The following is a 27,166-nucleotide window of genomic DNA, read 5'->3' on the forward strand; positions in this document are numbered from 1 at the left end:
AAAATGTTCTTATTCTAAGCATTCTCACATATAACTATAAAACCCATAAAAAGAACCTCATTTATGGTAACTCCACTTCACCTCAAAACTCCAAAAGCCATATAAAAGGTCATAAAATTAAAATCCTCAAGGGTGGATATAATGGTGCCAAGTATGTATATCTCTGTGAACAAACCCATCAAAAGAAATGTTAGGGATTATAAATGATTAGATACCTTTTCTTCCAAGACTTTCCCAGACTTTGTAATCTACCTGAAAAGACTTAATCCCTCTTCACTTACTTGAAACAAACCAGTTCCTCAAGGTTCAGCTTTAGCCCCTGAGAAACTATTCCTAATCTTTTGAGACCATAGTGATCTCTCCCACTATAGAACTGGGAGCCCTCTTAGGATATAAATTATGTCTTTTTTTCCCATCCTCTCTTTTCCCTAGCACAATGCCTCTCACGTGGCAGGTGCTTCAAATATACATAAAATTAGTAAGCGGATTTCTATGGTTTTTATTGTCTATGACACTCATTTGGCCTCTGATATATACTGACACATATTTTTAGTAATCCCTTTATGTGTTACTCACATCATCTTGGCAAAATTATAAACTTCTGCAAGCAGTGTCTCCATCCCTTTACATCTAGTAAGAGTCCTAAACGTGAGTTCTGCTAATAACAGCTGACAGATGGTTATTTTCTGGTTACATTCTCCCATAAATTTGTATAACAGAAGAGTTTATTCTTTATCACCTTCCTTTACTTTGCTAGCAATATTCTTTTCCAAATATTTTATATTGGGTTAAAAAAAAACTGGAAAATTATTGTTAGTAACTGTGGATCGATTGTTATTCGCAGGCTCTGTTCTCCCATAAAACTGATATAACCAACAGAATTTACGCTTTCTCTGTGGAGATTTTGTTATGGAATATAATTTTTCCACTGTTTTACATTTGATTTGAAAATATTGAAAGCAATTACATTTATTGAAACTTGAGCGTAGCAAGAGGGCCGTAAAGGGACTATTAAAATGTACTGCTTCTTATAAGCATCATTAGTTTTACCGATGGTATCGGACAACAGAAATGAGAAGGACTTGATGGGTTTTTACTAATAGACATGTCTTGGTGTTGTAACTATTTATGTCCTGGAAATATTATTGTTTACAGTATTAAACGGTATGTATTCATTGCACGTGATGACCCCCGTGTACCAGGGGCTTGCACTAAGATAAAACAACTATGTAATAGATAATTTAACATGTAAGAGCATTTTAATATAAGCATTTAAAAACTTGCTTTGCATGCAGAAATATAGTGTGCCTTTCCGTTTAAGAGGCTCAGTACCCTTATATATTTATTGAATTAAACTACATGAGTGAGAAGTAAGGGGAAAATCTATATACATTTTACCCAAAGAGCTCACCTATCTAGATTCATGAGTTTTCCAAGAAACCAAAGTGCTCTATTGCCTTAAAATAAATGAAAAGAATAAGAGCAATAAGCTCTGGAATAATCCTAAAAACTGTCCATTATGATGAAAAGGGATGAGTCAACCTAACTGTGCGCTCTTTGTAATACTAATTAATATGACTCCTTTGGGAACTGCTTAAAATTTAAAAACATTTTTTTTTATTATGAGATCTTTCAAGCACAGAGAAAAATGTTAGAGAATCTAACAAAAGTGTGCATTCTGCAACCAGCTGTATCACGTTTTAAGATGAAATATGCATGTTTATGTATATTATACATAAAGAAAGAACTCCTTGCAGAAAGAGTTGAGGCCCTCTTTGTGGCTGACGCACCTGCCTCGCCTTGGTGAGGTTAAGTGACTCATTTAACTAATTCTGTTTGTATCTACCATCATTCCTCATTTCCATGTAGGCGCTGACGTACAAAAAGGCAAATATTGGGATACCCCATTACACGCTGCTGCTCAACAGTCCTGTACAGAAATTGTAAACTTACTGCTAGAATTTGGAGCGGACGTCAATGCCAGAAACACAGAGCTTCTGAGACCTGTCGACGTAGCGACCTCTAGCAGTTTGGTGGAAAGATTACTGCTTCAGCATGAAGGTAAGAACAATCCATGTGGGCATTAAAAAAGTTTTGTTTGCCTGAAGTAGATGAAATTTAAAGACTTTTTTGTTGGCATGTAAAATAACAATGGGGGCTTCCCTGGTGGCGCAGTGGTTGAGAGTCCGCCTGCTGATGCAGGGGACACGGGTTCGTGCCCCGGTCCGGGAGGATCCCACATGCCGCGGAGCGGCTGGGCCCGTGAGCCGTGGCCGCTGAGCCTGCGCGTCCGGAGCCTGTGCTCCGCAGCGGGAGAGGCCACAGCAGTGAGAGGCCCGCGTACCGCAAAAAAAATAAAAATTAAAAAAAAATAACAATGGCATAACATTTGGAATATTTTTTGAAAGAAGATAATTTTTTGCCTTGGGTTCCACCTGTAACGAAGGGATCATCTTGATTTCCTTTGTGCTCATCTTACCTAGATTCTGTGCTCGTTTGGTGAAGTTAAACATAGTGTTTCTTTTGACAATAAACGATATGTAATTCTGTTTAATATTTTAATAAATATTTGGAAACATGCCCCATTTTATAAGGGCATGCATTATCTATAACGTGTTATAGAAACATAATCATGAAGTATTTTTGTTCTAAAACAGAAATTCTAAAGCCTGGTCCAGACACTGTAGTAAAACTTGCTTTGGCTTAAATAGTAAACCTAATCTGAGAAAAAAACAATTTTAAAAATTCCCCTTTTAGTGCATAACACTTCTTGAGGCTTTTGATTTATATCTCCTTCTAAAAGCAGAAATTTTTTTGAAGGTTTACATGCAACAATAATTTCATAAGCCTGAAGATTATAATGTTTTAAAGAACATGCATGGGCATAGACTATACCTCAATTATAATAAAGTCTTATAAATAAAAGCATTACAAGTGCTTATATAAATTTTCCTGGGATAATGGTCATATTCCCCTAGTTTACTGCAAAGCACTGTAGTTTTTTTGTGGTTTGATCTCATGTATGTTACAACATAGAAAACTCCATTTTGATTTTAATGAACAAATACTTTCATGTCTTTTGCAGCTACCCCAAGCTCTCTGTGCCAACTTTGCAGACTCTGTATCAGAAACTACATTGGAAGACCAAGATTACACCTTATCCCACAGCTCCAGCTGCCAACATTATTGCAGAATTTCTTACAGTATCGATAAGGCAGTAAAATAATTCTAAATGTTTGAAAATCAAAAATTTCTATTTCATCTGCATAGTGTATATTTCATATTAAAATATGCTAAAGATAGGGGAAAGAGATATGAGAACACCCCGGAGAAGAAGTGAAATAGCAATTTTAGTTAAAGAGTACTAGTACATACTATTGTTTTTTGCATTTTTACTGTTTTTGAACTATAGTATGTTTAAAGTATCTATATATTACTAGCTATTCCCATATATCCCTTTGTTGATTTAGAAAAAAATGAGAAATTCACCATTTCATTTTTAGAATGAAACAGAAAAATGTGAACCCTTACTAAAAGTATTTGTATATTATATTTTTAAAGGTCTATATTTTTCAAATAATGTGTTAGCTTTTAAATCTTGGCCTCTGTAATTGACTATCTCTGTATTTTTTACATTAATATGAAATATGAGTATGGTTTCGAAAAGAGCAAGTTATATCCTTTTTGAAATAAAGTTGACTCTCATTCAGGAAACCCACCCTGTTAGATGTACACTTGTCATTATAATGATTAATTCTGTAAAGAAAGGATAAATTGCCCCTTCCCTGCAAAGATCCCACTGGTCACTTCACCGCTTTAAATGGACCTATTTCAGAAACTGGTAGGACTAAAATGGTCACTACTGCCCTCTCACCCTGAGAACTTTGGAACATTACACACCTGCTCAAACCATCTGAAGACCCTCTCCTTCTCAAGGGTGGCCTCTCAAGGTTTCCCTTCTGTGCTTTTACACGTATCACTCCAGCCTTCCCCCAGTTCAGAGACTGCTGATAGCTGGTGATACCTGGACCCAGCAAAATGAACTTCATATCTAGTTGATAAAGAGGACCTGGGTCACACTTCAGGGATCAGGGCAGTCCAAGGCTATAGAAAATGGAAGACGAAAAATGCCTTAACTTGTGGGGTTTTCAAAGAAAGGGACAAGGGGGTATCACTTAGCAAATGTAGAAAACTCAGAAAATGTACGCTATCTGTGGACCTTCATTGTGGTGTTTCTAACCCTTCTTACACAAAGCAAGGGTTCTGCACAGACTGTACTGCAAGGGAATGCTGTACACCAGAAGGTATTAGTGTAGCGGTGTCCCCTGCAGGGGTTTATTCTCTTCTGCTTAACTGTACTTGAGTGCGATGTAAAACATAATTTAAAAAATTAAATAAAAAATTTTTAAAATCCTTTGTGCCTTCTTTGTAATTTAGACTATATTTGAGTTTATTATGGATTTAGAAATAAGATAATCAAGATACTTGTAATACTGTGTAAAGTAGAAGAAAATATTTTGATGAGTTTTATATAATAAATTTATCAAATTTTGATAAAATATTTTGACCACTATTTTGATGACCCAGGGGCCTAGTAACTTAGTTCTTGGCTGACTTTCAGAGGCCCATGGGAAATAAACTATTATTGTATGTAACCCCAAAGTTACTAAGATTTGCCTTTTAAAAAAAATCATCTTAGATATTCGAAAGTAGAAATAAGGCTGTAGCATGTTTGTTTAAAAAATGTCTTCTATGTGGGTAGAGACTTTTAACTTAGTCTGTTTTACAAAATATCTCAGTTTAATAAATTTGTAATACCCTCAGAAGAATTTGCATTTAACTGTTGTTTTATTATAGAGTAACCCTATTAAGTATAATTATGTATTAAAACTGCTTTTATAAAACAGTTTTCTACTAGCATTTTCCCTGAGCTAGAGGTCATCTTGGAGTATAAGAGTAATGCAGGGCATCCCTCTTAATTGATCTTGTGCCAATAAGAGAAGTAAATATTAAAACAAAAATTGACACTTGAAACTTTTAGTATGCTGGTACCTTGTATCTTAGCTTGAGTACAATTGTCTTATCAAAGATGTGTTCTAATTTAAATATATCATATTTGTTAATATATTAAAGTGGGATGTTTATCCCTGGAATAAAGCACTTTTTTTCCCTCTTCTAATTAGTATTTGATTTTATAATGGAAGATAATGGGAGAATATGATTCAATTTGCCCTAGTTTTGTTTACCACTGGTTTTCAAATCACTGTATCACAGGCAGTGAGAGTAGGATTGAAAATTATACCTTGAAGTTCCTCTAATCCAAATCTTATAATATATATGTCTATAAAGGTGCAAGGATAACATTCCACAAAGACAAAGACAAAAAAAAAATACTACAGATCTTCCTATACTTAGTATGAGGTTACCTCCTGATCAACCCACCTTAAGTTGAAAATACCGTATGTGGAAAATGCATTTAATACACCTTCCCCACAGAACATCAGAGCTCAGCCTGGCCCACTTTAAACGTGCTCAGATCACATATGTTAGCCTACAGTTGAGCAAAATCGTCTAACACAAAGCCTATTTGACAGCACAGCATGGAATATCTCATGCAATTTATCGAATACTGAAAGTGAAAAGCACAGTGGTTGTCTGGGTCCAGAGTGGTTGTAAGCATACACCAGTTGTTTCCCTCCGTGATCGGGGGGCTGGCTGCCTGGGAGCTGAAGTTGCCCAGCACCAAGAGAAGATCAGACAGCATCTCCAAATTCAAAATTCGAATGCACATCGTTTTCACACGATGGTAAAGTCAAAAAATTGTTAGGTCGAGGACCGCCTGTATTTGATATGAGATTAAAGAAATATAGTGACATAAATACTGGAGTAAAGCACTGTTGAACACACTTATTTTGTAGGAAAATGTATTTAATTTCTATGATTGTTGTAACCACAGAGTATATTTGATGTTTCTGAGTCAGTAAACTGAAACACAGTGTAAAAGGATGGCCTCTTCTGAAAAGGTCTAAATGTATCCATCGTGTTTCCCTGGATGGCCCTGAACCCAGATGACTGGTTCTCCATTTACAAACAACTTAAAACAGTATCTTCTCCCTTGGGTTATTCCCACTTTTTCACTCTAATTTCTCTACTTTCCTATTCTTTATAATTGGTTTATTTTAAGGTTTGCCCTCTCTCTTAAAAACCTTAATAATCATTCTCAGTCTTTTCAGGAGGAAAACTTATTCAGAAAATTCAGGCCTTGCTACCTTTCCATCTGCTCTAGGATTTCAACAAAAAGGGGTGCACTCCAGAGAATATAAACGACCTAAATACATAAAACAAAACATCTCCTGGAATTGCTATGCTAAATGGAAACATTCACTCTGTGTCGTACAAGCACAAGTGATTAGGTCCGGTTGCTAGAAATAGGAGATTTTAGTGTTTCTGAGCCCAAACACGAACAGATCATGCTGGTAAATCATCCGCCAGACAATGAAGGTTCCCAAAGGCTCAAGGAAGGAAAGGCTGGGGTTCTGGGGGGCACAGGACTTGATATCAACCAGGAGAGGATCCGCTGGATGCAGGGGAGGAGAAGTGAGTCAGGGTGCTCACGGTCAGGACAGTTCCCACCACGGGAAGAATGTTTCCCTTCCGCAGGGCTCTGCAAAATCCAAGAGGAGGGGCTGCATCACCACTGGTCCCCTTTCCCAGAGGGCAGTGGCTGACCCACACAGGGCATGGGCGCGGGGCTCGGCCCCGGACGTGCCCTGCCCAGGCCCAGCGCTGCCCGGGACTGAGCGCGTGCTTCATTCTACCCCCGGGGCCCAGTATTAGGAGGACCCTGACCACAGACGGAAGCCACGCTCTCCGACAACAACCTGGCCAGTAATGGGCTTGATTTTTCCCAGCTGCCTCCGTCTTCTGTCTGATTTCAGAATCGCTTGAGACTTCAGGAGGAAGGGTGTTTTGGATCCCCTTTACAGTAGCTCACTCCTATGCCCTAGGCCCACACACCAGCCGCGGGGCTGACACATCTTACGGTCTGCTTTCTCTCGCTGCAGCAGCGTTCAGAACAGCACATGGCGAATCTGCAAAAACACGTGCGCGACCTAACTTCTGTTGCTTCCCGGGGTTCCCACCTTCACGAGCACATATGCCGCCCCCTCTTCCGTCTCTCTGGGCACACGTGTGTACAGAGCCAAGTTCAACGGCGCTCGCCCCCAGCCTCTGTCCTCAGGCCCGGGAGGCTGTTCCCTTTCACTCATTGTGTTATCTTCACAATGAGGCTTTCCAGAACCCTCACTCTCTCCACAGCAGCGGACTTGCCTGCGCATCTATGCCTCGGCCTCTGCACCGCGGTTTGGCAGGTCTGAAATCAACCAGAACAGGGCCTGGCAGCCTCTACAGGAGGGACATTGGGCATCAGGTCATCATTGTCTTGACCGGCCGTCTCGTGCCTCGTAGGATGCTTCCCAGCATCTCTGGCCTCGACCCACTCAACGCCTGCCCGCGTGGGCCCCAAATGTGTCCAGACATTACCAAGTGTCCCTCTGAGAACCAGTGACATCGAGTAATCCCTCAGGGACCGAGCTCACTGAGCAGCCGTAATTCCTCTCACGGACAGATGCCTGAAGACACATGTGAGGACGGCGTGGGGTGCTGAGGATTTGGATTTGCAGCATCAGCAGAACGGGGACAACTCTATAGGCCAAGGACCCAAGGACAGAGCCCTCTAGGTGGGTGGCCTCAGGTCGCTGTGTAGTCTGCAGGCCTCTGGAGCCAGCAGACCTGCCCTGGAGTCTGGGACGACTTAACATTGAAAACTGCCCTGGTGTGGGAGCACCCCGTCAATGTGAGGGGCAGACGTCCTTCTAAATTCCCTCCATTGCCCAGAGGGTAAGTTAAACGCACACACACACTTCTACACTTCCCGAGGATAAATGTTAATTCTCAGGGACAGGATAATTCAAACACATAAGGGAGAAAAAGAAGTATTTTCCTAACTATCTCACGTTTCTGAGGCATCCCTCTCAAAGCAAAGTCGGCATTTTACATTTTATGTTTCAAATTATTAGGAAGATCCGTATCTATTATGTACATGAAGGCATAAGGCCTTAGGTAAAAAATGACTCTTTGAAAGGAAGGACTCAACTTAATTCTCAGCCGCAGGGTCTCAGTCTGGGGGAATGGAAGGCAGTGATTTTGGACTTTGTTATGTTCTCCTTAGGGAAAAAAAAAAGGAAGGTATTAAAAGGAACCTCGGGGCTTCCCTGGTGGCGCAGTGGTTGAGACTCTGCCTGCCGATGCAGGGGACATGGGTTCGTGCCCCCGGTCCGGGAAGATCCCACGTGCCGCGGAGCGGCTGGGCGCGTGAGCCATGGCCGCTGAGCCTGCGCGTCCGGAGCCTGTGCTCCGCAACGGGAGAGGCCACAGCAGTGAGAGGCCCGCGTACCGCAAAAATAAGTAAATAAAAATTTTTAAAAAAAGGAACCTCACAAGCTTTTTTCTTGATTTGTGTATGCAGAGGAAAGTTACATGGTCACCACAGCCATATATGCTAGTTTTAGTAACACTGAGTTGAGCTCTGCTCAGAGCCCAGAGGGCCCCATGCTTGGCTTAATGGTGGTCTTGAAATGCTTAAGTTTTGAACAATGGGCCCATTTTTATTTTGCACTGTGCCCTGAGAATTATGTACCTGTTCCGATCCTGCTGTGACTCTAAATACACCAGTGAGTACCATCCATCTGGAGGGGATTCTTCCTCTTTGGGTAAGCCACATGGAGCTTTCTCAGGTAATTCCTTTGCCCCATTAAAAAAACTAGAGGGAGAACTTGAGGTCTCTTTTCAAATATCACCTCAATATGGACATAGTCTAAGTAGAAGGACGTGGCTCAGTAGGCGGCCTGAGTGAACCTTCTGTCTGATTCCAGAATCAGGGAGACCTCCCCACCTCCCCCTGGGCAGAAGCAGGTGGGGGCAGGTTACGTCCATAACAGCACAGATGTCCCTGGTTGAGCAGAACACAGTAGGTGCTCACCCTCTGCATCCCCCCAACTCCAGCGTGGAAGAGAGGTGTGGTGTTGAAAAGTCAAAACCGAGGCCACAGTTTGAAAATGGCCCTAGACCAAGTACCCTTAGCCACTTAACTAAAACTTGAACTCTCCAGACTTGCCCAAATGCTGATGCTGACCTTAAATAAACTTTAAGCTTGCTCCCTGTCAGTGTGACCTTACAGCTTCCTAGCTAGTTGGCTACCTGTGAGTGAGCTTATACAATGAGGAGTGTAAGTTTCCAGTAACCAATCACAATAGAAAAGAGTGCACCGTCGCCCCATAGTATTTGTGGCGGATCTGGTTCCAGTCCCCCTGGAATGCCTGAGGATGCCAAAATCCCGGGATGCTCAAGTTCCTTATAAAAAATGGCGTGGTACTTGCTTATAACCTATGGACACCCTACTGTATACTTTAACTCATCTCTAGGTTACTTATAATTCCTAACACCACGTAAATGCTATGTAAACAGGTGTTGGCAGGAGGTAAATTCAAGTTTTGCCTTTTGGAACTTTCTGGAATGATTTTTTCTAATATTTTCTATCTGAGATAGGTTAGATCCACAGATGTGGAACCCACGGGGGCCAGAGGGCTGAATGTGCTCACACGTTTACACTTTATAAACTGCGCTGTAATTGCCGAAAGCCAGCTTCTAGGCACTTTCTGTGGGAAGTCTCCCTGTCTGACATTTGCTTCTCAATCAACAAAATACTCATAACAAGTAAAGCTCTTCTGAATTTTCTCATGTTGACATAGGTCAACAACAGTTACGGACTGCAAGGGCTGTTTGGCTTGCGCAAAAGTTGGCTGGGTCTTAGAGGATGACTGTGGATTAGTGAACTTGTTCAGGAGGTAACTTCAGTTGTAGCTGCTTTTCCATTTGAGGTATTGTAACTGAAAGCGGGGTCCGGCTGCTCGCTGCTCCAAAGCCAGTGAAGAGGCCAGGCTGGTGGAAAGTTTGCTTTATTTTGGGTGCCGGTAACCAGGGCGGGGAGGGGAGGGAGGACTCGTGTCCAAAGGCCAGCTCCCCCCAGTGGCAACCAGTGGGCAAGCGCTTTTATGGGCAGAGAGAGGGGGCTGCCTGCAGAAACAGCACAGGCAGCTCTGACGGTCATCTTGAAATTGGTCACTGGTGCTCTGACCAGCGTCATCTCGATAGTTTTAGGTACAGTTAATCTTCGGTTCCAGGGTTGGTTTGTTTCCATTTCTTGAGGCCAGTTCTCGGAATGCGGCAGCTTATGTCATGGCTACAGTCTGGTCACCACGTAGTTAACTTCCCCACCTGGTGTGGGTTTCGGTATCTGTAAGACAGCTCACAGGGCACGGCTCAGAATATGATCTATAGCCCTTGAGAAGGAACTAAAGGTCCTTCTTTATGCTTAATGACTAAACTAGTATTATTTGGTCTCCTTTGCCATTGTTTGCATTTTCTCACTTCTCTGATTAAACTTATTCTTTGGCTGTAGTTTTTCCACAGACAAAGGGCAGGCGGAGGACCTGGGGGACAAGGACCATAGGGTGCTTTTCTGTTTCAGTATCTTTACTGGAATAAATCGCCACAACCCCTAGCAGCTGTTATGCTGCTACAGATGTGCAAGGTGTTTTTCTCCTAACAGCCTGCAAGAACCACAGAAAGCCGCCTGCTTTTTTTGAGCAGGACAATAGCGCACGTTCATCCTCCTGCCGCAGGTGAAATCAAGTTTCTGGCTCTCTGCCACGAGGTCAGCAGAGGCTTTTGAGTGTCGTATCATCCCACAGAATACCCGGCTGGTCCACTCCATTCGTGATACCGTGGATCCAGTGAACGGGAGTAGCAGGTTCTTTAGCTGCCCTGGTAACATGTAGATGAGCTACTCCGAGTATGAAGCAATGTATGATTCAGCAGGAAAACAGAGTAACTCCACGAATTCAACAAGAATTTAAGATAAGGAAACGGTCAGACGGAACTAAGATGAGACCATCAAACGAACAGAGATAGACCCCTAGTGCTGGAGAGCAAAGGCAAGGAACAGGGGTCCTGAGAGTCTAGAACTTGAAGGCAAAGCCCTACAGACCTTTGACGGGGTAGCGTACAGCAGGTGCTGACGCTTAAGGGGCTCAGAGGGGCGGTCCTAGAGTAAAACCTGGGGTTTGGAGTTCTGAGCGCTTCTCAGTGGTCGCTGAAACCTGAGGGAGTACGCTGAAACCTGCTCCGGGAATGGAAAACAAAAAACAAAAAGCAAAAAAACAAAACAAAACAAAAAAAACCCAACCTGGACGGTGGCACGAACTGCCCCTGCCCGCTGGAGCTTTGTTGCCATGGTAACCTTCATCCAAACAGCCCTTCTCCTTTCCTCTGGTCTCCTGGTTGCTCTCTAGTTCCCCCTAGTGGCAGGATTTAATACAACTCAGCAAAGGAGAAACTACAGTGCCGAGTTCCAGCTCCATGGGGCAGGACCTAGAAGGGTGTATTTGAAACAGAGACCTATTTGCTTCACAATTGGCACATTTGCTACAGGAAAAAATTCTAACTCCTCAGCAAGACTGTTCTCAGTCAAGCCCCAATCTATAGCCTTAACTTACCTCTCCAGCCATCATCACCGAAATCTTAGGGTAGCCCCACATGCCAAAGCCTAAACACTTTCTCTGACCTTAATGGGTTATCTGTTATTCCTTAAAACTCATAAAAACTATCATATCATAGATCATGTCTGCTTCTGCTCACACTAGTAACTGTGTGGAACTGTCCCCTCCCCTCTTCATTGCACAGATTTCCATGATCGTCTTAGAAATATCATTTAAACTCACTGAGCCCTATGTGTGTACGCTGTTCCAGGCTCTTCACTCGTTTAACTTAATTTAATCCTTCAACACAACCCTGTGAGGTATATCCTATTTATTTCCATCTTTTACAAATAAAAGTGGTTAAATAACTTGCCCAAAGTCACATAATAAAAAATAGACCTGCTGCTCCAAAGCCTCTCCCTTAACCAGTTCAAAATACCGCCTTATAAGATTCACATCAAAGGTCACCTCCTCTGAGAGGACTCCTACACTCCCTCAGGCCAAATTATTTGCTTCCTCCCTGATACTAATATATTTTTACCATGGCAGAGCTTTTCAGGGTGCGTGATCTTTTTTCAGGTATTTATATCTCTGTACCTTCTATAAATAATCTAGTGCACAGTTGCCCAATAGATCTTCCTGCAGTGATACTGCGGTATCTGTGTCGTACAGTGTGGTGCCCACAAGCCCCGTCTGGCTACTGAGCAGTTGAAATGTACACAGTGTTACTCACTTTATTTTACTGAAATTTATTTAAATTTAAATAGGAACAGCCACGTGGGGCTAGTGGCTACCATATTGAATCGTGAAGACCTAGTGCATAGCAAAGCACCGAATAATAATTCCTCAAAAAAAAAGTTCACCAAGTGAATGAATCATCCGTGAAAGACACATTGGGCAAAGAGAAAACACTTGTATAGCTCCGTTTTTGTTTTTCTTTTTCACCACATACAGACTCACATTGGTTTACTTGATTCATAGACATGTCTATGAATACACATTCAACAAAATATTATATAGCTCCACTCTCAAGACCTATCCCATATTTTATCTTGCACAATAATATGTATTACGAGCCACATTTTTTCTTTTACTGTAAGACTTTTTAAAGGATGTTAACAACTCTGCTGTGTAAATATTTAACTTATAATTGTCTGTCCCTGCTCTGCAATCCTTTTTTTTCCCCCTCTGTACTGTTCACTGATAAATCCCAAGTGACTAGCTCAGGGTCTAGTAGGGACTCAATAAATATTTTTCGAATGAATGAATGAATCATGCCTACTGGGGCATCTTTGTGAAGTGTGAAAATCGAATTTACAAATCGCTTTCGAATATGTAATTTTTATGAACACGGCGTAATAATTAAGGAAATAGGTACGTTAAATTTTGTAGCCATTAAGCATCTATTCATTTTAATTTGAAGATTTTTTTCATTGGCATTTTGGAACAAAACCCTATCGTTTCCAATTCCCAAACAAAAACTGTCTTTGTCCTCTGAAAGGTCCTCACAACCTCCTCCAAATGCTTGACTGAAACTAGGCCTTCGACGGGGCAGAAACCACGATATTCAAAATGTCCATTTCTAAGGGAGGGCCCTAATCGGTTATTCTTCACGCCAATTAAAACGGAGATTGAAAGCTCCGCCCAAGGCTTAAGCTCCCGGAACCGAGTCCTCAGTGAGGCCAGGGAAGCACGTCCGCCAACCCGGAGCCGCAGGACCCCAAACTGGAGGACCCGCGAGGCCCAGGGCGCCCGCGCCGAAGCCCCAGCCCCGCCGAAGCCCCGCCCCGCCGAGGCCCCGCCCCCGGTGCTGCCATAGAAACCCAGAAAGCGCCATGGCTGCCGCCGGTCTGGGAGGAGAGCTTTTGACACTGCCGACGGTACCCAAGTCACTGTCACTTGCGCCACGTCCAGCCGCTCCCATGCGAGGGAGGCCTAAGAAGTGTCTGGTCTATCCGCATCCCCCGAAGAGGTCCCGCGTGTCTCCGTCGGTTCTGCGCTGGCTCCAGGGCCTGGATCTCAGCTTCTTCCCCAGAAACATCAACAGGTGCTGGAGCAGGGCCGGCCCCCGCCGCCTGGCTGGAGCCTCGGTCGGAGCAGAGCAGCCCCGGGGTCCGCGCAGGGGCTTTCTCCTGGGATTGCCCCCGCCCACTCACCACACACACACACACACACACACACACACACACACACACACACACACACACAGCTTTTCTTAGGGAACTGACCTAAAAAAATAGGATGGAGCATTTCAATCGGTCAATCAGTCAATCAGTCATTACATAGACTTGAGCTAATACAGACTGCTTTGGTGACTACAAAAAAAGTAAAAGAGTCCAGGCTCTTTCTTCAGAGACATTGGACATTAATACTAGTGGCAGTTAATATTTGCTCTGGGCGTGCAAACTAAATTCCATAAAAATAATGACTTTGTTGCAGGCAAGGACTCTGGTTTACTAATTTCGGTATTCCTCAAGAAAGACACGCCTGAAAATTTCAGTGTACCTAGGTATCACATGGGCATCTTGTTAAAATGCAGGTTCGATACAAATGAATAGTTTGGGGTTCATAAAAAGAACACCATGGCCTTTGGTGTGTGTCATCTTGCCCAAAGGTTATTCCACAGCAGGTCCTCCTTGGAGCAATGGTACAACATTCTGTAAGTTGCTGCCAGTATAGTATATTAAATTGGTGTTAATGAACCAAAATCACAAACTGTGTAAGTGACTGCATTTTATTTCCTTATTTTTATGGATCAGGGATTTTTCAAATGGCTTCCTGATAGCAGAAATATTCACTGTACACTACCCCTGGGACCTTAAATTGTCATCCTTTAAAAATGGAACTTCTTTAAAAGTCAAGTTGGATAACTGGGCGCAGTTGGAAAAGGTAAATTAGCAACCAATGACCCTTTTAACTGTTGAAAAGTTTATGTTTGAAGAGGTGTATTCTTGAGGTCGTGGATTTCTCTGTATATGCGTGTGTGGCCGTGTTTTAGGATGCAATGCAGCTGGGTAGGCAGCTTGTTTCCTTGTATTGAAAAGAAGGTTATTAAAGTTTATGTCATGAGTCACCTGTGAAACTGAGCATACTCATTTCAAATTGGAGCGGGATATAATGGTTGATTTTCTTGCTGAGTAATAATAACTTAATTAACATGTTAAACCTCAAAATATTAGTTGAGAAATAAAGGGGGATTAAAGTGAATTCACAGTAATTGGAGATTTTTATAGAACTTCTTATGGTGAAAGTATTCTTTTTCTACTATTACAGTTCCTGGCAAGAAAAAAACTTAGATTACCTAAAGAACTAATCCACGGAACAATTCACTGTAAAGCCGGAGTACCTGAAATACTGATACAGGAGGTGTACACCTTGTTAACACATCGAGAGTGAGTTATTTGGAATTTTCTAGTAATATAATATGAAACTTTTGATAATATAAATCTTATTACTAAAATGGGGCTTGTCAACAATATTTATTTTTTTATTTCCAGAATTAAAAGTATCCAGGATGACCTTGTGAATTTCACAGACTACAGTTACCAGATGCAGTTGCCCCTGGTCCCCAGATCGACAGCTTCAAAGTCTATTAAAGATAACATTAGGTTATCAGAATTAATAGGCAATCCGAACAAGCTCAATAATGAACGTAAAGTAGAGTTCCTCTTCCTTTTACAAATGTTGCAAAGAAAATTGAGCAGAAAACTGAATCCAAGTAAGTTTTCTTGGAAATAGTCAACTGGGTTCTTCCAAGCTTAAGAAGGCTCTTCTTGAGCACAGATGAAAGAAAAGACTGCCACTGCGCCCTGAATCATAGACTTGTTGTAATTTCATCTACTGTGACTTTTATTGTTATTAATTCAGTCATACTTATTACCATATATGTATTCATATCTATCATATTATTTTGTGCTTTTAATTTGTTCTCTGTTTCTTGTCTGACCTATTTTTCTTCTTCTTTTGGACTGAACTTTAATCCAAAGACTTTTTTCCTCCCTACTAATTTGGAAAATTATAAATTTCTACACTCTTTAGTGCTACGCTAGAAACTTTAACATGCATATTTATCTTAGTCTAAGAGTAATATCTTTATTCTCTTCCTCAAACTGTAAGGACCTTATAACACTAGGACACTGACCAATCCCTACCAGCCCCCTCCCCACTTCAGTTCTTTTGTTGTTCAGCATTTTGGTTTTGTCAAGTTATTTTTTTAACACTGCAAAATCAGGTATCATTATTTTTTATACCGAATATTTGCTTACATTTAATCTATCTCACTATTACTTCCACTCACTGGGTCTTGTCGGAATTCCTGGAACGAAACACAACCATTCCATTTAGTCATCAGTTTAAATGTCCATCTTAGTGCAAAGCTAACCTATCTCTCTGCTGTCTTCTTTGGAACACATTTTCTCTTTAGCCATGGACATACCTCAACACTTTCGATTCTTGAACAGAATTCTGTTATCACCAGTGTTGATTTTTGAGAATGCTGATTTTAAGCTGCCGAATAATTAATTGTGATAATCACAGTTCTGGGAATGACCAGGGTGGTGTTTAAGCATAAACAGGGCATGACCTTAGAAATGACCAGACACGTCTAGTCAGAAATGACCTTAGACACGTCTTCCAGCCTCAGTGAGGGTGAGCTGCTGAGGAGTAGGTGATCTTTAGAAGCACAGTGAAACTGATGCCCAAGTGCTGCAGTTGACAGAATTAGTTAATAAGAAATACGGGAAACATGGAAAATAATTTTGTCACTATTTTTACAGTATAAAAATGTTTGCAAAATGAAATAGATACTGTATGGTTTTACTTATATGAAATATAAGTTTTAGGGTACTGTATGGGAGAGACAGGAAGGGATTCTGGGGTGCTAGCACTATACTATTTCTGGATCTGGGTGATGGCATCCCAGGTATGTATTCACTCCAAACATTCTTCAAACTGTAAACATACGATTTGTTCATTTTTCTGTATATATACTAATATTGAATGAAAGCTTATTGGGACTTCCAGTGGTTAAGGCTCTGTGCTTCCAATGCAGGGGGCGTGGGTTCGATCCCTGGTGAGGGAAATAAGATCCCACATGCTGTGTGGCCAAAATTTTTTTTAAAAATAAAATAAAAAATAAATTGGCTGAATTAAAAAAAAAAAGCTTAACAAAAGACTAATAGGAACATAAGGATACTGTCTTTAAAGTAACTTTTTTTTTTTTGTGGTACGCAGGCCTCTCACTGTTGTGGCCTCTCTCGTTGCGGAGCACAGGCTCCAGACGCGCAGGCTCAGCGGCCATGGCTCACGGGCCCAGCCGCTCCGCGGCATGTGGGATCTTCCCGGACCGGGGCACGAACCCGTGTCCCCTGCATCGGCAGGCGGACTCTCAACCACTGCGCCACCAGGGAAGCCCTAAAGTAACTTTTTTAAAGCAACTATTTTGTGCATCAGAGATGTGAACCATGGTGGAGAGGGTTATTAACCTATGTATCCACACTGCTCTCAGGAATATGATACAACAGATGTCTAAATAATTTGCTTAATTTGAAATTGTGGTGTCGTATTTTGACCATGGCCATAGTGAATTTTTAAGAAAGAATTTTTGTTTACATTTTACAGAATGGTTTGAGGTCAAACCAACAGTGGGAGAATCGACTTTCAGTCATGGTCCTGCCCAAGCCTGTGGGTGCAAATGTAATTCAGTCATTTCGAAGGAAAGAGTCGTTCCTGTGTGTAAGTGTTTTTCCACTTGTTAAAAATGATGTTTTTGTTTTATTTTATTTGTTTAAAATTTCAAAATAGTTAAAATGTTGGTCTAGGCATTCAGTCTAGAACGGTGCAGTAGGCTGGTATGTGTGCTTTTGGATAGGTGGCGGGGGCATGCTGTCCGCTAAGAACCAGTCACAACAGGGGAAAGTCCCAGGCCAGCGCTGCCCCGCCTGCTACTATAGGAGCCACTTCAATTCCGATTTCAGCTTAAAAAAGTGTGTCTGAAACGGGAAACTCATTGGCAGAGCTCAAAACTCAATCCTGTAGCTGCTAGATGATGAATCAGTCCTAAGGCAGATACAGACAACCTGCACACCTAGACTTCCCCATCACTTGTTTTACAAGAAGCCACGAGTTTAAATCCTGTTAATTCAGAAAGCACTTAACACCAAAGCAAACTGTAGCCAAACAAGGGCCAAAGTCAGCCTCTGCCTCACTTTTTGGTATAGCCTGCAAGTTAATGGTTTTTACATGTTTAAATGGTTGACAACGTACACCAAAATTGCACATAATGGTACTGAAATCACAGCCTGTTCATCTGAAAAGCTTCTGATTATCAAATAGAGTGGCAAAAATTAACTGTAAGAAAGGTTACCTTTTTTTTTTTTTAACACTTAAGTTCCTCTCTTTGTTTACCTAAATCTAGCATCTAGCAAAATAGTGCACCGAGGGAATGTAGATTTCTTAGTTGTCACTGGCCCCTCATATTAGAACTGAGTCACCTAAAGAGTCTGAGTGGCCGGCTTGGATGCCTCAGTGCAGAATTCTAGAAACCGAATTCTGAATTCTGTATAGTTGCCAAATCTAAGCACTATTAAAATCACGGCACTGTTGCCTCACCTGCTTTCTGAAGCAACATCTAAAAATAGTTGAGTCATGTTCAGTATCAGATGCACCAAAATAAGCCCTGGGTATTTTTAGGCTCCACCGATGACTTTTGGAGATGGTGGCATTCAGGTTTTGTATTTCCGACTACTGTCATGCATGCTTTAAATATTCTGTTTACCAGGCATTTAGACTAACCTGTGCCCAGCCTGTGGCCAATCGTTCTGCATGTGTCTGGTATGTCAGAAACACAGATGGTCGTATACAATACTTAGTAACCACAAATGGATTTTAATGTTGTTTATTTAAATATTACACCAAATACAGGTAATGGTGACAATCCACTTAAAGAAATTCACATGAAGCGAGCTGGAAAACGTTCTTCTGACTCTATGAAACCTATCAGATCAGAAGCATGGAAAGGGGACCCAGAAGAGCACCTGTGTGATGGGCTTTGAAGAAGCGATGCCACCACCTCTTGCCACTCTAAAGGGATACCGTCACCTAGTCTTGGATATATGTCAATAATAAGTAAATTAAAGGGGTGTCTTATCTATAGTTGGGCTGAAGAACGTATTTTTTAATTCAATTCAACAACCATTTATTCAACACCTGCACCTAGTAGCGTTGAAAATACAAAATCAGTTTAATTAGTATAGAATGAACAAAAATAAGTTTAAAGGTACAGTTAAACATAATTCACCAAGACGGGTGAGAATTCTTTCTCATAAATTTTGTAGGAATGGCGAATCTACTTTGTAATACGTTTTCCTCACTAGAAAGAGAAGAGCCATGCTACGAATATGCCTGTTCATCATCAACAAAATGTATTCTGAATGATTATTGCTGTTATACATAGGCCCCCAGAAAATCTTGCCCACTTCCATAAATAACTTTACTTAAGCCATCAAAAAAAAAATAGTCATCTTTCCTGTTGATACTGAGTTGTGGGGAAGGAAAATCATGGTTTACTTGGTGTTTAGCAAACAATTTAGCTTGATTTAAAAAAATGCCTCCTGCTTGCTGCCATGCCCCATATTTTTACTGCAGGGAGACAGAAGCAGTGATATACTGAAAGACTGATGACAGTTCATATATTCTCGGTAATTTAAAATTCATATTTGGAAAATTTCCTTCAAGTGGAATTATTCACGTTTTTATGCTATCTCATTAATAGTGTCATTTGACTTCCAAGATGAGTATTACTAATGCTGAATCCCATGATATGCTTGTCAATTTCCAACAAAACTCTATTCGTCTTTCTGCATTTTTGAAGCCTTAGAGAGTTTAACTCGAATTTCTACCTCCAGAGACTTCCTTGTTTAATCTTACCCTTCTGGATAGGTAACATTTAGTAAAAGAAATTAACGAGAGCCCTGATGAAATCGATGACTTCTTGGGAAAGGTTTAGAAGATTATGAGAACAATTTTTAAACCATAAAATATAGTTCCTTAGGAAAGGATTTTAGAAACAAGTCTTCTGAAGCTCAGCTAGAGAAACGTCCAGAGAAAAGGATTAGATTTGGATAAACAGTCAAATAATAGGTTTCTTTATTCTCTTGACTCTGTTCAATCTCCTGAAAAAGCTACTCACTCATGGCCTGACCTTGGTTAAGTTCCCAAGACCCCTGTGGGACCTACGGAGAGTTTTGAAAATACAGGAGAGTCTGGAAGCTTCATATCATAGTGACTAAGGACATGAAGGAAGTGGGGATATGGTGAAAGTAGGTAACGTCAAGAGCTTCTTAAGATGAGATGTGTCAACAGAAGCCAACACTTCAGGCAAATCTAAGGAAGGTCATTTTCTTCACAAAGTTTCTTCACAAAGATCTTTGACACAAGGAAGCAGTGAGCTATTCTCGGAGCTACAGCAGCCCCTATAGGAACAGAACCTTTCAATCGATTGGCAGAATGCTCATCCCGGGAATGGAAGCTTCTGTGATGTGCTGTTTATATTAATTAGTAAGCCTCTTTTTGCTCTCTTTTATACTAATTCTCTCTTCTATACTAATTCTCTCTTGTATACTAAACACTGTAGTCAGTGTTTCTCACAAGTGGAGACTCACCCTCCTGAACAGCCCAATCACATGATTTTTCTAGGTTTCTAAGCAGGGTCATAACCCAGATGGACGGCGCAGCTCTTCATACCTCTGATGACTTTAACCCAGAATTTAGCGAGAGATGGTGTCCTCTCACTGGTGGTTCTAGGGACGAGACTGATTGTGTCATCTTAGCAGTTCACTGTGTCATACCTGGCTTTAATTGCAGTTTTTATCAAAATCATTGTCTAATGAGACTTCTTTCATAAAAGCATACTTAAACTTGCAAAATAATTTGTCCACATTATCAGTAATATGGACACATTCAAATAAAAACAAGTTCACATTCTTTGTTTGGGTTTTCATGCATACTAAACATAACAATGAAATTTAACTTTATAAATTTGTAAAACTTTTGTTTTTCATATTAAGACACATACAGATCAACACAGTCAATGACATTTTATGAAGAATTAGTAGTCATAATATTAAGGTATAGAACATTGTTGAAGTCAAGGAATAACAGAATTGCATTTGAATCAATCAAATTTAAGCTTTCGACAAATACTGGGTTATACCTCAATGGTCTTCATGTGCTAAAGAGTTGTAAGATCTTTTTCATACTTTATACATTAAAATATTATTTCTTGCATTCATTAAACATACAGAAGAATGTAACAATTGTTTATATATGTATAACTTAGTACCTTTGAAGTATTTAAAGCACAGATTAGGGTTTTTAATCTATTTTAAAACAAAACAGAGAATGATAGCAGGATTTAGACTGCCACTTTTTAAGTGAGGAGATTTCAGTGCATATATGCCAATTAATAATACCCCTCACCTAAAAAAAAAAAGAAATCTGAATTACACGTATCACTAAGGGTTAAAAAGTACTTCTCAGATACGATTTACATTACCCATTGCATCTCTGAGTTGTATACATTCTCTTCTATAATATTAACTATTTTCTTTATAAAATGGAATTTAAGGCTAAAATGCTTTTTTTGTGGAGTTAGAAGTAGGTCAGTGTGATAGACAGGTACATAATATATACTGTTTTCTGTTTTAAGAAGCTTAAGAAAAATTTTAAAGTACTTTAAATGCAACAAGTTTAAAGATAATAAAAACCACCATTATTCTAGTTATATGAGCTCACTCCCTAATTAGACAAAACACCTGTATTATAAATCTTGTAAAACAGCTTGAGTATCAAAGTACTATTCTTCCTAGTGTGCATTCATTTCGTAAATTTTGAAGTCAGAATTCGAGTACAATTGAAATACTTGTCGTCACGCCTCAGGCTTTTTAAAAATATCGACAGATGCACTATTTTAATAAATATTTTTAAAACTTGAATTTACATAATATATCCCAAATTTCAACTAATAACCTATTTACTTACAGAAATTTATTTGAAACTGATTTTCATCAAATAAATTGTTTATTATAACTATATTATAATGTAACTTGATTAGAGATTATGTGAATGTTAAATACATTAATGAAAATTAATATTCATAAATTCCAAATATCTTTTTAACTAGTGAATTATCATCAGATGCAAATTTTCACATAGATTTCACTGCATTTTGCGTTTTTCACCTCTAATGTTTTTCATGCTTATGTAGCCTATTCCTTTATAATGAGACATTTGAGTTTCAGCTACAGAACTTGGGAATGTTTTCTCTTTAAAAAGATAAAACTCAAAAGTACTTTGCGTACCCATTTATTGATATATATATTAAACTTACAACTGAAAACTTCGATTAAATATGAGCTAAAACTAGTGGTTTACTATACATTTTATAGAGGACAATACCAGTGTTTGTTAACTTGAAGATCAGCTGTACACACCTTACATTTCGACACTTCAAGATACTCAGTCACCCAAATACTCTAGGCACCGGCTGCACGTCAAGCACGGCTCTAGGTGTTGCACTACTTTATAAGTTTCAGTGTTTCAACAATAGAATATTTGGTACCTTTTGTGAAAAGTTGATATGCTCCTTTAGATTTGTCAGTCCTTTATAATTTAAATATGACCTTCCTCCCAAATAAGGAGACACCTATTTTTCCTTGAAATTATATAAATATTTTATTTGTTGAACTTAACGAATAAAATCAGCTGTGAGTCCCCACTTCCCACCTCCTCCTCCAGACCTTTGGCTCTTGGACAACAAAGGTTAAAGGTAATACTAACCGGAAAACGGTCTTTAAAAAAACAATTAAGTGTGAGAAAAACCTTCTGTCAAAATGGGTTGAGTCGTATTCCAGTCCCCAGAGGTGAGAATGGGTTCACCTTTGCCCACATCAGAGCGTCATTCAAGGAGATGGTGGATTTCCCATCTTCAAGGAAAAATACAGGGCCCTGCACAGTGACAGTCAAGGGAAGAGAAGATGAGATTATGAATTTGCAATATGTTTTTAAACTTCCAGAAACAGACTCACACGAATAAAAAACCACTGGTGATATTCAAGCAACACTGATAGGAAATTTATAAATAAGAGAAAAATTAGATTCTTTGAATTGCCACCAAATAGAGAAACATTTTAAAATATCTTAACATTATGCCCTGATGTCTTTCAAAATAGAATTTAGTTTTATAATTTGAATTCGTTAATTACAATGGCGCTGTCAGTGGCGATAGGTATTGCTAACCTATTAATTACTACAAAGTTAACATTTATAAAGGCATATATGCCTAATAATAGACTTTAATATACCTCACTCTTTTAATCATACAGCCTACATCAATACAGCTGGGAAAATTATTTAAGCCAGAAATTCAACCTGCTCTCCAGAAGATGGAAAATACACTGCTATATATGTGTATATATAATTCAAAGTCCTGTCGACCCTGTGATTTACTAGCATATCTATAATTTAGTTATATCAGCTATTTTGTATGTCGAGGGTAGTTCTGAAGAACTAAATCCAAAAAAAACTTTCAATGTGTGTCTCCCAGCTCTTAGAAGGAAAAGCATGACTTCACAAACACGGAATGGAACAGAAACTTACTTTCTTCATTATTTTCTAAAGTTATCAGGTTTTTTGTCATGATTTCAAATGATAACAGCTTGTTGTTAGTAAATTATTTCTAGATATTAGGAAATCCATTACATGAAGTAGGCAGCTTCCTATTCACAGGTACTTGACATTTTAGTTTTAAGCAGAACACACTGATTTTCTGCAGGAACAGAAATATCCTAGGAGGGTAGCCCCCCTCCCGCACCTCTGAATCGGTCATTTGCGCCCTAGTGTATGTAAGATGATGAGTAGATCCTTTCCTAACGTGTGTGTGAGCGCAGAGAGGTTAGCCTGTGGAGCAGGTCATCTGTCTGTCTCAGATGGAGAAAAAGTCCTGAAGAGGAGAAAGAAACAGGAAAGTGTCCACTGGAAGTACATGCAGGGCGGTGAGTGGCACTGAAAATGTATTCTGAAAACTGCATAATGGTTTTTGCTCTTAATCATAAGTTCTTGAATTTACTGCTCTGGTTCTTTATCTCTGAACTAAGTGGATAAGCACGTATACAACTAAGTGTTCTGTCTGTGGTTTGGACTATATTGCTGTGTCTGAAGACTGTTTGTTTCTGGTGTCAAGTCAAGCTACAGCTAGAGTTTACATTAGCAGATATTTAATTGGAGTGATTATCCCCCCACGTACCTTTCTCCATTGGCCTGGCATGTCAGTGTTAGAAATGTAATTAGCTACATTACATTAGAAATACAAGAGTCCACTTAGTAAAATGTGAACGTGCCCAAGAGGTGGCGTTCTTTTAGTCCCACCTGGTCTCCATTAGCATTTCACGGGGATTCAGCTTTGTTTACCTCTTGGGGACACCTACAACCGGTCCTGGCTCTGGGATGATGAAGGCTCCTCTATTTTCTGGAGATAATGGCACCCCTGGGTCACACTGGGAGGCTCTGGCATCGTTCACCATCATTACTTTGATTGGGCATGAGGGACCATTCCTTGGGAATTAGCCATCCCTCATGATTGCTCCCCGTAATTTTTAACTGCTGAAAAGTTCCGTAAGTCAATGTAAGAACATGCATAATATATCAATGATATATTATACATCTACCAGTTGTTAATTGCTTTCTTTGTGTTTATAAAATACAAATGGAGACTATAAAGTTAAATTTAATCTACTGAGATATAATAATTTGTAACTGTGTTGATTGTTGTTTTGTCTTTCTTATTTAATTTCCCTAAGGATACGATCTATATGTATTTTAAAACATTTGTTACTAAGTATATCTATCATATGAATTGCTTTTATGATAACAGTACCATGGCTATGTCTCTGAATTTATTTCAAGGAGAGAGAAAACATTTACACCAAATATGGAAGCACTGAGGGCAATACTTTCTCACTGGGCCTCAGGTCTCTCTATAGGTACCTACTTTTATTCAGGTTGTGCTTATTTTAAGAACACATTTCAAAAAATAATGAAACAAATAAAAATGATGAAGATGCACAATGTATGCCTGACATCACGCTGTACCTGGATTTTTAATCCCGTAAAACAAGAGATGTGAATATCAGAATGACTCGGTAGGTTTGACCCGGTCACATAATCTGGTCCAATAATTCCTCTGAGTGGTTCTTCCTTTAGTCTCTTCAGTAAAGTTGCATAAACCATTCTTTGTGAATCAGAAGGGGATGTATATGGAGATTCTTCTGATGATCTATATTTTCAACAGATATTCCATTTTTAGTTTTGTAGAATCACAGGGTTGTTAAGGTTTAGATTAGAAAACAGTCCCTGATGATTATTTAGTTCTCCTTTGTAAAACATGGCAAATCAACTTTAGACTCAATGTATAGTAAAATGAAGGACTTAAAAAAGGCAGGAAAGAGCGTTGTAAATTATTACTGAATATAGGCTCAACGACACAAGATTCATTATCCTGCCAAGATAAATAATGAGACAACCAAATTGTCAATAAGTCTGTCTGTAATATTAAGTGATACCTTCCGTATCCCAATTTTTATATCAGATTCACTCACCGGTTGATGGATTGTGTGCAAGCTCTCCATGCATCCAATTCCTCTGAAAGGTGTTCGATTTTTATAGGCACTGACACCTTCCGACGTTTCAATAGCTGACTGAAACATGTGAAAAAGACATTAACATCTGCCATCCAAGACAAAGACAGCAAAAGAGCAAATGAACTTTAAATAACTGCAATTTCAGATTTAACAACTGTTGTTCACAAATCTATGTGTATATGTAAATATATGCATGTAGGGGGGTGTGCGTGCGTGCAAGTCCCTGGCAGGTCAAAGATATTCAATAAATATTGGTTGGATGACAGACCGGGTATTGCTGAGTAACAGCCACGGTCAGCTACGGTGTGGTCCAGTGTGTCTCCGTATTAAAAGTGACTCTTAGAAAGCAAGTGGAACAGTAAGAAAAGAATGTCAATTCGCGGAAAGCAATGGAAATGCTGATTTCAATTCTTTAAAGACAGGGATGTGTGAAAAAAAGCAGTGAGACAGTGACAGCAGTGATCCATCACATCTGTGTGTAGAAAACTGGAAAACAGATATAATGTTGTTGTTAATTATGAGGCTGTAGATAAGGAATTACTAGTCCTAGTTTCCATAAGTTACAAACTCAGTATGTTTTTCAAGGAACTAGTTGGTTGAAATTTAAAAGTAAAAGCTGTTTAGGAGATAAAAAGAAAAAGAATATAAGACCTTACAGGTGATATAAGACTAAAGGTAAGCATTTCTAGAATTTATATCTTGTGGTTAACTCTTGCTGGTTTGTCATCATTCTGCTGGGACATGATCAGAATTGGTGAGAAAAAATACATAAATACCCTCCCCCCACACACATACCCCTAACATTTCAGTAATATTATCTCAAATCAGTTGGTAGCTTGTTTTTTTTTCAACCTCAAATTATTGACTTAAAATTCTTTTATTGATAATGTAGCTTGGCTCCAAAACAAATTCTTTAAATCATATGGTTTCCCTGTCTACAGCTCTGCACTTGGTAGTACTTTGTCTGCCCAGTAGTTTTTGATGATCTACTGTAGATAGAGCACTGTTAAAGAGTGAGGAGGAAAACCCGGGTAACTAGGTGGACAGAGCACTGTGAAAATACCAGAGAAAAGCTTACATGTGTACACGGGGAATCACAAGGGTTTCACTTTGGCTGGAGCAGAGAACACGTAGAAGGACACAGTGGGTGATAAGGATGGAATGTGACTTCTGTGGAATTTCAAAGTAAGACTAAGGATCTAAAATGGTATCTGTTCACTAGTGGGGAGTCTCACCATCAGGGAGGCTAATGCAACTGTTGTAGGGGTGACAGGAGGAGCGGGGGTAGGGTGACTAGAGGAAGGGCTACCACAGGGGACAGTTAGTGAAGACGGTAAGTGTGGGTCCCAGAGAACGAGAAACGTGCGGGTGTGGGAGCTTACTGCATAATTGCATGTTGACAGCGAGGAAGAACACCTAACCCTGAACCTGAGCATTTAATTCTGGACGACAGAAGTATAATGACATCATCAGAAGAAAGAGCGAACCCAGGAGGAACAGATGTGAGAAGGAAGATGGCTTTAATTCTGAGCGCACTGAGGTTAGCGAGCTGCGGGGCGTCCAGCCAGGCGCTGTACCTGCCTACAGAAGGGTGAGTCGTCCGCACAGAGGTGAGAGGGTGGGTTCTGAGGGACAGAGTACAGGCAGGTCCCGGAGCTCGCGTTCCTCTCTCTGGGATGACACGTTTCTAACCCAGCCACACTGTCGCAAGTCTCTCCTGCCTTAGGAATAAAATGCCTTCCTTGCATTGGTGATATTTTTTTCAAGGGACCATTTTCTCTTTTTCATTACCAAAGTCATATAGAGCTGAACATAGCTCATTAAATAATATTAATTCCATGTGATACATCCTACTGTTCTTACAATATATTTTTA

At 40.0% G+C, this 27,166-nt stretch overlaps 3 protein-coding genes across 14 annotated transcripts in view; 2 read left to right on the top strand and 1 right to left on the bottom strand.

Moving 5' to 3' along the window:
• Positions 1 to 4,826, top strand: part of ASB5 (ankyrin repeat and SOCS box containing 5) — an 87,896-nt gene extending 83,070 nt beyond the window's left edge. For both annotated transcript variants that reach the window (XM_032618233.1, XM_032618232.1), the window contains exons 7-8: positions 1,870 to 2,061; positions 3,086 to 4,826. In XM_032618233.1, coding sequence (XP_032474124.1) covers positions 1,870 to 2,061; positions 3,086 to 3,213 — 320 coding nt within the window. In that variant the 3' untranslated portion in view covers positions 3,214 to 4,826. The remainder of the gene's footprint in view (positions 1 to 1,869; positions 2,062 to 3,085) is intronic.
• Positions 4,827 to 13,408: 8,582 nt separating this feature from the next.
• Positions 13,409 to 21,928, top strand: SPATA4 (spermatogenesis associated 4). The gene is made up of 6 exons (XM_032618223.1): positions 13,409 to 13,644; positions 14,357 to 14,486; positions 14,871 to 14,989; positions 15,095 to 15,315; positions 17,217 to 17,330; positions 18,519 to 21,928. The coding sequence occupies exons 1-6, from the start codon at positions 13,433 to 13,435 to the stop codon at positions 18,647 to 18,649; spliced, it is 927 nt and encodes a 308-aa protein (XP_032474114.1). The 5' UTR covers positions 13,409 to 13,432; the 3' UTR covers positions 18,650 to 21,928.
• The window catches only part of WDR17 (WD repeat domain 17), an 82,343-nt gene continuing 75,620 nt past the window's right edge, over positions 20,444 to 27,166 (bottom strand). For 8 of the 11 annotated variants that reach the window (XM_032618216.1, XM_032618221.1, XM_032618217.1 and 5 more), the window contains 3 exons: positions 25,250 to 25,348; positions 24,744 to 24,927; positions 20,444 to 22,601 (listed from right to left, as the gene is read on the bottom strand). In XM_032618216.1, coding sequence (XP_032474107.1) covers positions 22,482 to 22,601; positions 24,744 to 24,927; positions 25,250 to 25,348 — 403 coding nt within the window. In that variant the 3' untranslated portion in view covers positions 20,444 to 22,481. Of the gene's footprint in view, positions 22,602 to 24,743; positions 24,928 to 25,249; positions 25,349 to 26,868; positions 27,013 to 27,166 lie in introns of those variants that run through there. The other 3 variants (XR_004347839.1, XR_004347840.1, XR_004347841.1) reach the window with 3 other exon arrangements.

This window comes from Phocoena sinus, chromosome 21 (assembly GCF_008692025.1).
Source record: "Phocoena sinus isolate mPhoSin1 chromosome 21, mPhoSin1.pri, whole genome shotgun sequence".
Taxonomy (NCBI): Eukaryota; Metazoa; Chordata; class Mammalia; order Artiodactyla; family Phocoenidae; genus Phocoena; species Phocoena sinus.